Source organism: Gracilinanus agilis, chromosome 5 (genome assembly GCF_016433145.1).
Source record: "Gracilinanus agilis isolate LMUSP501 chromosome 5, AgileGrace, whole genome shotgun sequence".
Taxonomy (NCBI): domain Eukaryota; kingdom Metazoa; phylum Chordata; class Mammalia; order Didelphimorphia; family Didelphidae; genus Gracilinanus; species Gracilinanus agilis.
In genome coordinates this window covers 154,743,187-154,756,779 of record NC_058134.1, presented here as the reverse complement: position 1 = coordinate 154,756,779, position 13,593 = coordinate 154,743,187, and the positions used below count along the sequence as shown (strand labels likewise).

Sequence of the window (13,593 nt, the reverse complement as noted above, 5' to 3'; positions counted from 1 at the left end):
TTCTTCCCTCTTCTTTTTTTACAAAGTAAATTCATGGACAACTTGAGAAATAGCTGTTAGTGCTTCCTAGGGTTTTCCTGTGTTTGTAGGGATCTTTATAGGGCATTTCCATTTTTGAGATTCAGTTATCATCATCACAGAGGCAGAGGAGTTCAACAATAAAGGCAGGAAAGCAGCTGTTGGTGAGCATAGTCCTAATGGAGATACTAATCTCTCTATGTGACTCAAGCTGCCTAAAGGTTGATTGTGAAAACAAAGACAGGCCAAGCCATTGGGCTGGGATTCTCTCCACTGGACCTTGTACTGTGACTATAAAGTTAAGTATATTGGCAAGGAGAGCAAGGTTGGCAGGTTTGGTTGTCTGGGTGGCTTTCTGTGTCTGCCTCTCATATTCCTCTGAGGCATGGATCTTTCTGGGAGACTAGTGAAGCCCATGGAAAACTTTTTAAACATATTCCTCGCCTTCTGTTTTAGAACTGATGTTATATATCAGTTCCAAGGCAGAAGAGCAGTGTGGGGTAAGCAATGGAGGCTAAGTGACTTGCCCATGGTTCACATAGCTAGGAAGCACCTGAGGTCCAATTTGAATATAGCACCTCCTGCCTCCAAACCTGGCTCTCTGTCCACAGAGCCACCCAGATGCCCTCAGAAAGCTGTTTTTAAATGCATCAAATAAAATAAAATAAACAGGATTACAAAGCAAGCCAATTATATTAAAATATAATTATCAAAATGTGTGTTTTTTTTAAAGGAAGCCAGCATCTCCGGAACCCAAAGCAAATTCATGGACCTCAAGTTAAGAAGAAGCCATGGTCTATTTAATACAGATCTCTGGGGGGAAATTATCATGCAATGAACCAAAGAGTCAGTTCCGTGGGATCTTAAGCACAGAGTAGAGCACAGAATTGGGCAATCTATTACATGATGAATGCTATGCGCTTTGAGAGGCAGACGTAATTTTCTATTAACCTGATATTTGTTGTATCCAGAGGAACAGTTCTTGCTTCCCTTTTTCCAGGCCCATTGAAGTAAAGAGATTTCCCATCACTGAGTATTCCACAGCCTGTTCCCACCTGACCTCCAGTTATCTTGTACCAGAGAGGGCTGAGTTTCCCCTCAAACCTGTCGAACATCTCACTGTGATTAGGTAAGTTAGATACACAGGTTCCATATGCAGCTTAAAAAAAAAAGAAAAAGAAGAACTTAGGAAATGCTTTATTGAAACTGAGAAATATTAGAGGTAGATTCAGAATATGGCAAAAAGATACTTTTATATTTGCATCAGATTTTTATGGAAATGATATAAAAAATGTATTTGTCCAAATTGTTTGCCAAGAGTCATCATGATGATTGTGATAACATTATTTCTATTTCTAAATAATGTTTTATCATTGGGAGAGACATAAGGAATTTAGCTTTCTCAGTTCAAGTTGCTGTGATAAAATTTTTGAAATTTGGGGAGAAATAGGTTAAACTTGTTATATTTATAACGATTAAACATGCCGAGTTGCTGCTCTCCTTAAATAGAGGATTCATCAGGGTGGCAAATGTAATTGGTTGTGTCAATCACAACTTAAAAAAGCAACAACAACAACAAAACCTACCATCTCTGAAACCACAAGTGAACAGCACTCGCTGTAGAAGGCCTGTCACAACATATGTTTGGTTTTGGTCATGTGCCATCTCAAGGCCAGGGGACCAAGAACCAGAGAAATCCTTTTGAAGTTCCTCCAAATATTTTCTAGAGCAGCCTTTTAAATTTATTTTTTTCTATCCTGCTTTTAACTATCAGCTGCTTTTCCCATTTTTCCTTTGAATCAACATACAAAGTTATAGTCAGAACACTTTACTCATATGTTCTCTTGTAATGTTCTCTCTTAGCACTACTACTATTGACCCATCAACTGTAGCTATCTTTAACAAAAAATCTTCCTCCCCCACCAGTGAAATTCATGTCATAGGCTTTTCTTCTCTCTCTCCAGAACAATAATATCCATTAGATCAAAGTGGTTGGTTGTTTGCCTGATTTCTATGGTTTTTAGTTTTAGAGGAGAATAGTATAGTCTGAACTTGCCTTAATCAGGGCTGAATTATTATTAAAACATATACTCATCCTTACCTCCCCATCCAACAACAATCAAACCATCCTTACCTGTATAACCCAAATCACAGAAACAGACGCCTGAAACACAATCCCCATGGCCACTGCAGTAACTGGGACAAGGCTCAGAGATATAAACTCCATCTAGCCCAAATGGAGGAGCATTTTTCTGGGAACTACTCTCCTGGATCCAACGGAATCTGGTTTTGCTGTTTGGAAAAACAAGAGCTTTGTTAGTATTGCTATTATTTATTCCATTTGTGAAGTGGCTCATTGTTAAGCACACCAAAAGTTGACTCTTGGATAGGTCTGGCGAACTGGCAAATTCAAGAGAAATGGATAAGCTTGATTATCCCTCACTATACAGCTTTCCTTTCAGCTCCCAACTCAGTGCATCCCAGTGCATGGGGAAGGATAGAAGGGACAGTGAGTAGAAGGAACGGAAACTCAGAAATGAATATTCTGTCCCACAGATATGGACTGATGGCTATTCATTTGGGTAACTGAGACTGGAAAGTGAAATGTGAATAGCAGTTGGATAGGATATTAGACCATATGGCTACATGAATGTGATCATGATGATATTTCATATGATGTGATGGGATAAATACTCCTCTATTCCTATCTACTTCCTTCCTTCATTATATCTTTCTCATTCATTCATTCATTGAACAAATATTTATTAAAGCTCTTCTGAGATATTGTAATGGGCATTTAGGGCACAAAAACATATATGAAATAAACTCTACTCAAAGAGTTTGCAGCGCTATTTGGGGGAGTAACTATGAAATGAGAACAATGAATAAAATCCAAGTAAAGTACTATAAGAAACTTGTAGAGTTAAAGTTAATTTTCACTTGGGAGAATGGAATGCTGTGAAGGCTTCAGGGAATAGGAAGTATTTTGACAGAAGAGAAAGACTTAAAAAGATGGAAATTGTAAGATTCTATTCTAGGCAATGGATGTGGTATATGCAAAAACAAGAATAAGAGATGAAGGGAAGTCCCACTTGGCTAGAATGTGAAGTAGGTAAAAGAGAGTTGTATGACTCAGAACGTGAAAAGATGTATTAGAATCAGATTGTGAAGGTAAATGAACACCATTAGCAGTTTATGCTTTTATTTGGTAGATATGTCACTCAAAGTACGTGTATAAGTAGAGGAGTGAGTGTTGTCAACAAAAGGAGAAGTTAGGCTGGAGAAAGGGAACTAATAAGGAGTCTATTATGATAAACAAGACAAGAAGAGATGAGAGACTACTTGTAGTGACAAAGTCAAGTAGAGAATGGACATGGGGAAGATGATGGAGGTGGGATCGTTGGTTCTTGGCATTCTTAATCACTGAAGGAAGAGAGAAGAGAGATGGAGAAGAAGAGATAAATATTGGTGGTGGTTGGTGATTCCCTTATGAGAGGAACTGGGGCAGTTAAATGTCAATTTGATAATAAAAGTAGAAAAGGTAGTCTTCCTTGGGTATAGAATTAGCATGTGGGGCAGAACCTTTCAAGCCTTGTTAAATCTGATAACTACTACCCATTTCTGGTGATATATGTAATCACCCATAATAGTAATTGATATGGCCTTAGAAATTGATATTGCCTGGAAAATTTTGTTAAAGAAATTATGTTTTAGGTAAGAAACTGGAGGCACTAAAGATATAATGTATTTTCATTATAGCTAGAGTTTCAAAAGTGAAAGGAAGATGTGGGAAGTGGTCAAAGAATAATGTCTAAGAAAAGGATTCTGGCTTGCAGATTAATAGAGAAGAATAAGATACCAGAGGTGGATAAATAGCCCTGAACATGGCTTGATGAGCCTTTATTCCAGAGGCGCTAGTCCTCCTTGAACACCCAACTCTCCTTGGGCAACCATGTAAAAATTCAAATAGATATTAAAAGGAAGAAGGTGGGATATATTAAAAATCTGTGTAGGACCTATGGTGGGAATATGACCCAGGAAAGGTATACTTTATTAAATAGAAACAGTAAAGGAGGTTATGAGAGGCAGACTACATTGTATTTTGTGAAGCTATATGAGGAAATCCGGGCTGGGAGACAATATGGTATTAAATATTTGGGTGCAGATAACAAGAATGCTATTTTCATCAGTGAATACAATGGATCACTTGTACAGAAAGAAGCAGTTTGCAATCCTGGCCTGGTATCATGGTTTAGGATTAATTTTTTGTTCCTCTAATATATGTATTGAATTTTTCTCCCTCTGTCAAAAATAAATGAATAAAAAGGAATTTGTTAAATTCTTACTATTTTCCAGGAAAGTAACTTTTTGACTTGTCCTAATGACTATTTCATATCAATGGAAGGAGGGCAACCAATGAGGGGAAGCTTTAGGTAAGAGAAATTATTTTGATTTCTAGAAAAATTTAATAGTGTATTATTAAAGCTATATCTCTCTGATCTGTGCCTAGAAGTGGTCTGCATTCAGAAAAGTAAGTATGACTATACAAAGAATCATGAAGAATCAGTGGCTTCAGTAAGAGAAGGTCATGCCAGAATAAACTAATTTTATTTTTTGACAGAATTCTCAGATCAGGGAAATGTTTTGGAAAAGCATTTGCCTAGACTTTAATAAAGCATTCAACAAATTTTCGTATTCTATGAGTATTGTTCTTTAGTAAATGGGCATAGAAAATATGATGGGTTAATGAAAGCAGCTAAGTATGGCAGGGAATGAGGACTTAGATGTTCAAATAATTTCTATTCTTCCCCATCATTGGAGTGAAAATAGCAGGAAAAGTGGAGAAATTATGTATGTAAATATAGTGACAGGATTATGTTTTTGATTCTTAAAGAGTTTTAGCCACTTAACAATCAGTGAACTGCAAATCTTTTTGTATTGTTATTCTAAATCATCTATTCTTGGCAAATATGCTGATTTAACAAACACCTGTTGTTTACTAGCTTCAAAAATTTCAAATGATTAAGATTGACTTTCGAGAATCTTATCCTACTGACTATAAATACTTTAAACAGATAAATCTAAGTTCCTGTTTAGGCACCTAAAGGGGATATGGCGTTTATATTTCCTCTCCAGTGGAGAAAATTTTATTTTTATTTTTATTTTTTTAATTAATTTTTTTAAACCCTTACCTTCCATCTTAGAATTAATACTGGGTATTGGTTCTAAGGCAGAAGAGTGGTAAGGGCTAGGCAATGGGGGTTAAGTGACTTGCCCAGGGCCACACAGTTGGGAAGTGTCTGAGGCTAGATTTGAACCCAGGATCTCCTGTCTCTGGCCTGGCTCTTAATCCACTGAACCACCCAGCTGCCCTCCAGGGGGGAAAATTTTTAAAGATAACAGGCATCACTTTAGAACTTTAAAGCAATGCAAAGGAAAAATATATCTAATTCAGAGATCTTAGTCTAAAATCAGCAAAGTGTAATTCAAAAGACACTTATTGGATTCAAAAGTCCTAGGAATGGCAGCTAGGTGGCTCAGTGGAGAGAGAGCCAGATCTGAAGATGGGGTGTCTGTGGGGGCAATCTTTGTTCAAATTGGACTTCAAACACTTCCTAGTTGTGTGACCCTGGGCAAGTCACTTAACCCCAAATTGCCTATCCCTTGCCATTCTTCTGCCTTGGAAATGATACTTAGTATTGATTCTAAGACAGAAGAAAAGGGTTTAAAAAAAAAGAGGAAACCTAGGTTAAGGGCTTCATTATTATATTTTAAAAGTGAAAGTATTTCATAGGACCCTGGCTGTAGAGTTGTAAAGAGGCTTATTGGTCAATTGATTTCAGCCTCTTCATTTTACAGATGAGAATATTGAAGCCAAGGGAGGAGAAATAGCTTTTGTTAAATCACACCAATAATAAATCACAGTCGGAATTTGACTCAAGTCCTGTAGTTCTGATTTCAGGCTCTTTCTAGTACACTTCTCATGTAGTAGTAGCAGAATGGTGTGGTTTAAGTCACTCTGATTCATCTTATCCTCTGCCTTTGACTCATTGACTGTATCAAGGATAGCTATTTCAGTTATACTGAAATTTGAATAATTGCATTTAAAATATATTTAAAATGACTTAAATGTAATTGAAATAGTTCTATATGCATATACATATATGTATGCATATACTCTATAGAGAACACACACAAATTCATAGATTCCTGGTCTAGATAGATTTCCCAGTAAAAATGTTCTTTCTCTGCTCTAGGAAGTCACATTGAAAGAATCTATAATTTTTCTCTTTCATTTCCAGTCCCCAAGTCAAATGCAGCACTCAAGCAAAACCCTTCATGTTAAAAATCCCTCTCTCTTCTCCAGGGATGCTTCTCTCTCAATTGCCTTCTCCCTATTACATTGCCTTTGCAGATATACCTCCATGCTCGGGCAAATGCCTTGAAGAAGAGAAGAGAGAGAAGAAAAGCTGGTTTTCTCTAGCCTCTATTCATTTTCATGCCCACATTTGTTGTTCTATGAACAGGTGCAGGAATGAATATCCTGAAAAACACTGGGCAAATGTAAAGAACACCATGCAAATATGCCAGAAGCACACCATTATAGTTTTGTATTCTGTGGAGGGGTCTTGCGCAGGCTGTGTGTTGTACTGTAGCTCTTTTGTGTATATCTCAGTTGGTGGAGAAGTGATCTGCCAACACATATTTGTGACAAGCCACTTCTTCCCCTGGCAGAATGCAGAATCAGGAAAATTAAGACAAATAGTCTCCACCTTTGTGAAAATTAGCTTTGCATTATTTCTGGGGGAACCGATATTCTAGTAGCCATTACAAGCAGACTGCCTTGTGGCAAAATATCTCCATGTGCTTAACACCTAAAACTCTCAGTTTTCTAACAGCCCATCTGGAGGAATCTGGGTGCTTCTGAATATGCCACAGACAGCACAAAAATAAACCATTTTCCCAGGCTAAAATGCAAACATGTTTAGAGTTTTCTGATAGCCAATTCTTTATAAAAAAATGCCATCAAACAGCCTGGACAGCATTCAAAATAACCCAAAGAAACTGAATTCCAACAGGAAAAGACTGTCAATACTCTCTTCCAATAGCCCAACTCCATAAAAAGTAATACAGACACGTCAGAAGCCTCAGAGTACTGGCCCAATCTGTGATGGCTGGGATGAACTTCTGTTGTTTCTGATACGCAGCTTTTTTGATCAAGTTACTATAAGCAACGTCAAATAGACTCTGCTGTTTCACATCCAACTGTCATTAGTTGGCTTTGGGAAAATCAACCGCACTAAGCTCCAGATTTGTGGTCCTTGGCAGAAGCCATGTAGCTTTGTGTAGATTTTATTGGCTACATGAGAATACTTCCAGCATACGGATCTCCCACTAAAAAAGAGGGCATATGGTGCTTTCTTCACTGTGGCGGGCCACTCTTATCCAGAGCAGCAAAAGGGCGTGAGAGTTTCTGAAAGGAGTTTCTGAAAGAAACAGTGAAAGTAAGGCATAGAACACAAGCATGATCTACATAGCCTCATACAAGGCTGAAAAATGTATTAGAAGAGCCCTCAAACCTCCTTTGGAGTTAGACTGTTAGGAAGCTGTGTTTTGAAGGGGACTGCTTTAGGCAAATCATTGGGATCAAGCTCAGGACACCAGTAGAACAGATGCCAACCTGGGACTGGGCTGAAGTCAAATAAATCTTTGGGAGTAGAAGTACTGACACAAAATTTTGTTCTGCTTGCATTGGAAAGGGAGTAGAATTACATGTGTATGTATGTCTATGTGTGTATAAGAGAATAAGCAATATTTTCTCACTGGGAAAATTACTCCTTTGGTTGCTTGTTGGATGATAATAATAATAATAATCATATTTTTAAACCCTTATTTTCCATCTTAGAATTGATACTATATGTTGGTTTTAAGGCAAAAGAACAGTAAAGGCTAGGCAATGGAGGTTAAGTGGCTTGACCAGGGTCACAGAGCTAGGAAATATGTAGGTTTGGCTCACAATCCACTGAGCCACCCAGCCACCCCTGATAATATTAATGATAGCATGATAGCTAGAATTTATATAGTGCTTGAAGGTCTGCAAAAACCTTCATGGGTATTATCTCATTTGATTCTCACAATAACCCTATGAAGTAAGTGCTATTATTATCCCCATGTTACCTATGAAGAAACTAAGGATGAGAAGGATTAAGTCAGACTTTCCTAGAGTCACTTCTTCTTGACTCTTGGGCCAAGGCTCTATTCACTGCCTAGCTGGACAATTTTAAGAGTTTCATTAGTAAATCTTTCAGTCCACTTTAGGTTTTATGAATCACTTGTTTATTACTCACTGAGGAAAAGAAAGGATACACAGAGAGACTAGAAAGTTGCTTTTCTCCTCTCTTGCTCCCATTTACCTATCTAGACATACCTTGCATAGCTGAGCAAATGACAGTTCTGGTGTTTGTTTTAGATGGTGCTGCCAAGCTGAAGGAGGCTCTCTAGCCTCTTACCCATCTACTTCTGGGCGGTAGTGAGGCCTGGAAGGGAACTATTGAATTGGAACCATCCTTGAGGTGAGAGATGCAGAACACTCATATGACACTACTCACTGTGTGACTCTGGACAAGTCAATGTGCTTTAATGTGCTGGAGAAGGAAATGGCAACCACTCCACTATCTTTGTTAAGAAAACCTCATATGGGATCAACAAAGAGTCCGACATGACTGAACAACAGTCAGCAAATATCTATTTGTGTTTGTTGGTCTGTGGTACATGGTAATACATGTATTATCCATTTCCTCCCTTACAAAACATTTTCCAAACTTTAAAATGTAATTTTCTCATGTAAAAAAGCCACCTAAAACTACTACATTGGTATTACTGATAAGGAGAAATAATAGCCATGTAGAGTTTAAGGGTATCTATCAAAGTTACAAAGACAAGGAGAAACTTGAGTTCAAAAGTTTTCCCAGACTCTTTTTAAAACAGTAGTCTATATACTGCAAAGCTATTTGGCTGGGGCAAGTACTTGTGTACTTCACCTTTTCCCATTCCTTCAGCCCCCTTGTTCCCTTGATACACCTCAGGCTTCATCAGGAAGGCTTTTGGGGACAAGAAATGTATGATTTCTAAAGTTATTTTCCCATATGCCCAAGAGAAATGATGAAAGACATCTTTGGGTGTAGGCTTGGGGGATGATGGCCAAGGGAAGAATCTCTTCCTCTTTGGCCAGTGAAGTCACTTCTTGTTGCATTAGAAAAGCTGGCAGACTCAAGCATGGGAGCAAGAGTATTCTGGCAGCCAGTCAATAAACATCCATTAAGCACTTACTATGTGCTAGATACTGTGCTAAGTGCTGGGGGATACAAAAAGACAAAAGGTACTCCCTATTTTCAAAGAACCTCAATCTAATGATTTCACATCATAGCCTTGTGGATGAGGAATAGTATTATTCAACTGAGTCAAGGAAGAGCAGTAGAGAATAGCCATAGGGTAGGATCAGGATGCCTGCCACTATTAAATTGGAACTAAACTAGTACTCAGCAGTGAACTACAGGAGTAGCTCAAACCCAGATTCTGCTTAGAGCAAAGGAGTCAATTGGTTATTGAAGTAGCTGAATTTTCTGATTATTTCACCCAATATCCACATGCCCAGTGAGTACCAGTGGGAATGAGGTTCTGTCCTAGTTTGAGGGGGTAGAGGTGGAAGTTCACTACCCTCATATCAAATATAATTAAACTGCTTACTAACATTTATGATCTTTTGGCTTTTGATTGAGAGTGTGAAGCAGCTAAGCATATGGATTGTTAAATGAAGAAATTCTGTTTGGCAGACAGATAAAACTATAGGCAGCCATCTGACTATTGTGCAGTTTACAGGGGGTCTGAACTAATGGGTTAAATAACAAACTCACTGTCCCGAGGCTCCTGGTGGAGAAAAACAAGGAGTTAGGCTGATATTCACAGAGCTCTCTGGTGGAGTTATCAAAAGAGCAATGAAACCTCTTCCATGCTTTCTTTTCTCCCCCACCTTGGTTTTCTGGGAGATTTACACAGACTTCTTACAGGTTTTAATTTGGCCTTATAGAAAGCCTCCCCCTTTTGGGGAGATGATGGAACTATGGATGGCGGCAGTTGTATAGCAAAGTATAAAACTCTATAATAACTCATGCCAGCATTCAGATGTAAATGGTATGTTAAATCCTGTCCAACAAAACATAACAAGGAGAGGGAGAGGGACATGTAATCACTGTACACAGTAAAACTTTCATAGAGAACAGTTAGCCTGCAAAGCAGTTGTTCATCCTTTCCTTTGTTGCCCATCCTAAGTGGTTCCTCTGCATTCAATTTATCTAATGTGAGCAAACTTTTGTTAAACACCTATACTATACAATGCACTCTGCCACAAAACCAAAAGGGAGCTGCTATTCTACTGGTAAATATACACATATACATAGCATGAAGGAATACTAGTAACTGGAGGAATCAGGGAAAGTTTCATAAAGGAAGTTGTAAATGAGCTAAGCACTCTATTTGTGAAGTGCACACATACAAAAAAACCTCACACAGAAACACAAACGTAGCTAAAAAAACCACTAAGCTTTCCCAAGTTGGGCACTCTCTCTATGGGTTTCACTTTTCAAAAGATAGGCTCTCGTTTATAGTACTTTTGGCTTGGAATAGCTAGTTGCTTCTAATTCTTCTATTGGGAGGTACAAAAGCCAGGAGAAAGAGTCTTCAGAAGCATCAACTAGAAAAATAAGAATGGTCTGAGTTACCTGGATGCAAGAGATCTTGGAATGACAATGGTAATTCTTGTCCACTCCTCAAAGTCCCCCGTATAATACACAGTGGGTTCACTCAGTTCTCGGGAGCTTCCTTCACATCCTTTGCCTCCAGGGGATGCTGGATAGCATCCTTCCTTCACCAGGGACCAGAAGAGGCCAGCATCATGGGAATACTGTAGCAGAACGGGGGCGGAACTGCTGAACTGATTAGTGCAGCCTATGTTCAGCTGGAAAAGGAGAGATAAGATTACAGAAGATCCTGGTTCAAATCAGTCAATAAGGCAGTCAAAGATGAGTTATTATGGAATATTAACTATACGTAATACATCATAAGGGCATAAATTTTATTGTCATCAATTTGTATTTCTTAACATTGGGTAAGTGAATCCTAATCATAGATCCAAGACATTTTCACAGCTTTTGAACCTTTTTCAAGCATAAGGTAAGGAATGAAATGCTAGACATAGAGGTAGGTAGACTTGGGTTCCAATCCTATTTTTGACTTTTACTAGCTGTGTGACTCTGGTCAAATTGCTTAACTCATCTGTGAAATGGGGATAACAATACCAGTAACTTCTACTGCACAGAATTTTTAAAATGAGATAACTGATAGAAAATATTTTGCCAACCATACGGTACTCTACAAATGGTAGTTGTTGATTCTGAGCATGGACCTGTGATTTCATTGGCTTAAGAATTCATAGGCTTAAGGCTTCCTCTTGCTGAGGAAATGCTTTCTACCAATGAAGATTGGTACCTTATAGTCTGAGTCTTTAAACTGCTGAGGTAGATTTTAAATTCAGGTTTTCTTGACTTAAATCATAACTCTCTATCTAATTCTCTGGCATGCTACCTCTTTTATATTATCATTATCCCCATTCTTCTCATTTTATATTAGAGAAAATGCAGATAGAAATAGTCCTGGGGCAAGTTTCTATCCTACCATTCATCTTTTATGTTATTGTAGATCAGAGGTGTCAAACATGTAGGCACTCTGGTTGTGGACCTAATCAGAGTAAAATGTAATTGTGAAACATCAAATGAAATAAAAATACAATAAAATGTAGATGGTGCTACATTTTAAAAATAAGTTAATATGCAAGTCACTGGGATACTTATGTATAGATTGGTGGCCCTTTTTTCTATTTGAGTTTGACACCACTGCTGTAGACTACTGCTTGGGTGGATAAAGTTTTGGCATTATTATTTAGATTTTTCAAACTCTTATATTTGATAGAGTTCACGTGGAAATGGCCTAGAGACATTATCTTCCTACTGTTCTGTTGATTTTTATATTTGGTGGCTTATTATTATCAACAGAACCATCCTGGCTGGTTTCTTGAAATAGAGAGGACAAGCCAGATGGAAGAGTGTCAGTGGGAATATGGCCACAGACTGAAAATGAGAAGTTAAAAGCCAGATTTATTTCCCCATTTCAAAGCAAAGCAAAGAGTGCAGGAAGGAGGAAAAGCCACAACATTGGGAAGACAATTGTCCTCTTTGATGTTTCTGCTTAAAAAAAACCAAACAAACAAGTATCTCAAATCTACTTTCTTGCCAATATAAATTAAAGTTCAGCAAGAAAACTGTTTATTTAGATAAAAGTACTATTTATTTTGCCAGTTTAGGTAATGCGCAAAGTAACATAATACAACCAAGAAACAAAAACATTGCTGTTTTTTATTGTGGATATCATTGGATTTTAAAGTGCAGTGCTTTACAAGTAACTTTACAAACATTGCCTTGTTCAGGGGTCGCCTAGTAGAACATAGACAATAACATTTGGCCTCCAGAGTCCTGGGTTTTAACCCTGACAGTCACTTCCTTACCCATGTGACCTTGAGTGGAAAGGGAAAGAAGAGCAATTTTCAATCAGAAGATCTGAGTTAGAATTCTCTCTTTGCTATTTATTGTGCTCAATTAACTTTTCCTCCTGGAGGCTGAATCTTATTTTTAAATGAGTGGGGATAGATTAGATAATCTCTAAAGATCTTTCCAACTCCTAGGTTATCTGCTTTCATACCTAATTCTCCTCTATCCCTCCTCCCACCTCCCATTATATACCAGTTTATCTCCAGAATCAAAGACCAGAGTTATGAGGGCCCTCAAGAGGACATCTAGGGTAGGCTTAAGCTTGTGGGATTGCAATCATTCTTAACCAACAGTCAGTTACCTGCATTGCCCTAAAGGAGGTGGAGGGAAAGAAATTTCAGTTTTCCCTAATTTTACTTTCAAAGACAAAAATCATCTCTCAGAAGGGATTTTAAAATAGCCTATACAGATTCCATTAGGAATTAAATATATAGGATAATGTTAAGAAATATATACATACTATTCATATAATATATATATATATATATACATATATATATAATTTAGTCTCATGTCTCAGCTGTTTATTCTTCTTATTCTAATACATTTCCCTTAATCATACTAAATATAGAAAGAGTCTTTGGTTGGTAGACAGTAAAAGAAGTCACGTTTATAACCAAATTCAATGGCATCTTCCAATTTTTATACTCCTTGACTACTCAGTAGTATTTGACACTGTTGGATCCCATATGCTTTGGATTTTGCTCTTACTCTTTACCTCCTGAGAGCTCTCACTCTTCTGGTTCTCCCATCTTCTTAAAACATCTCCTTCACTGGCTGGACAGTTTCAGGTAGTTTTTGCTAAGGGCCCTCCTGGGCATACTTATCTTTTTTCTCCCTTGGCAGTCTCATTTCCTCCCATTGTCTTAATTTTCACATTTATACATGCAGGTGACTCAGAACATCTTTATCTCTA

The 13,593-nt window shown here is 37.8% G+C and overlaps 1 protein-coding gene across 2 annotated transcripts in view; it reads right to left on the bottom strand.

Annotated features, from left to right (window-relative positions):
• The window catches only part of RELN (reelin), a 545,649-nt gene that overhangs the window by 113,226 nt on the left and 418,830 nt on the right, over window positions 1–13,593 (bottom strand). For both annotated transcript variants that reach the window (XM_044679411.1, XM_044679410.1), the window contains exons 28-30: window positions 10,797–11,032; window positions 2,153–2,310; window positions 970–1,177 (exon numbers count right to left, since the gene is read on the bottom strand). In XM_044679411.1, the coding sequence (XP_044535346.1) occupies window positions 970–1,177; window positions 2,153–2,310; window positions 10,797–11,032 (602 nt within the window). The remainder of the gene's footprint in view (window positions 1–969; window positions 1,178–2,152; window positions 2,311–10,796; window positions 11,033–13,593) is intronic.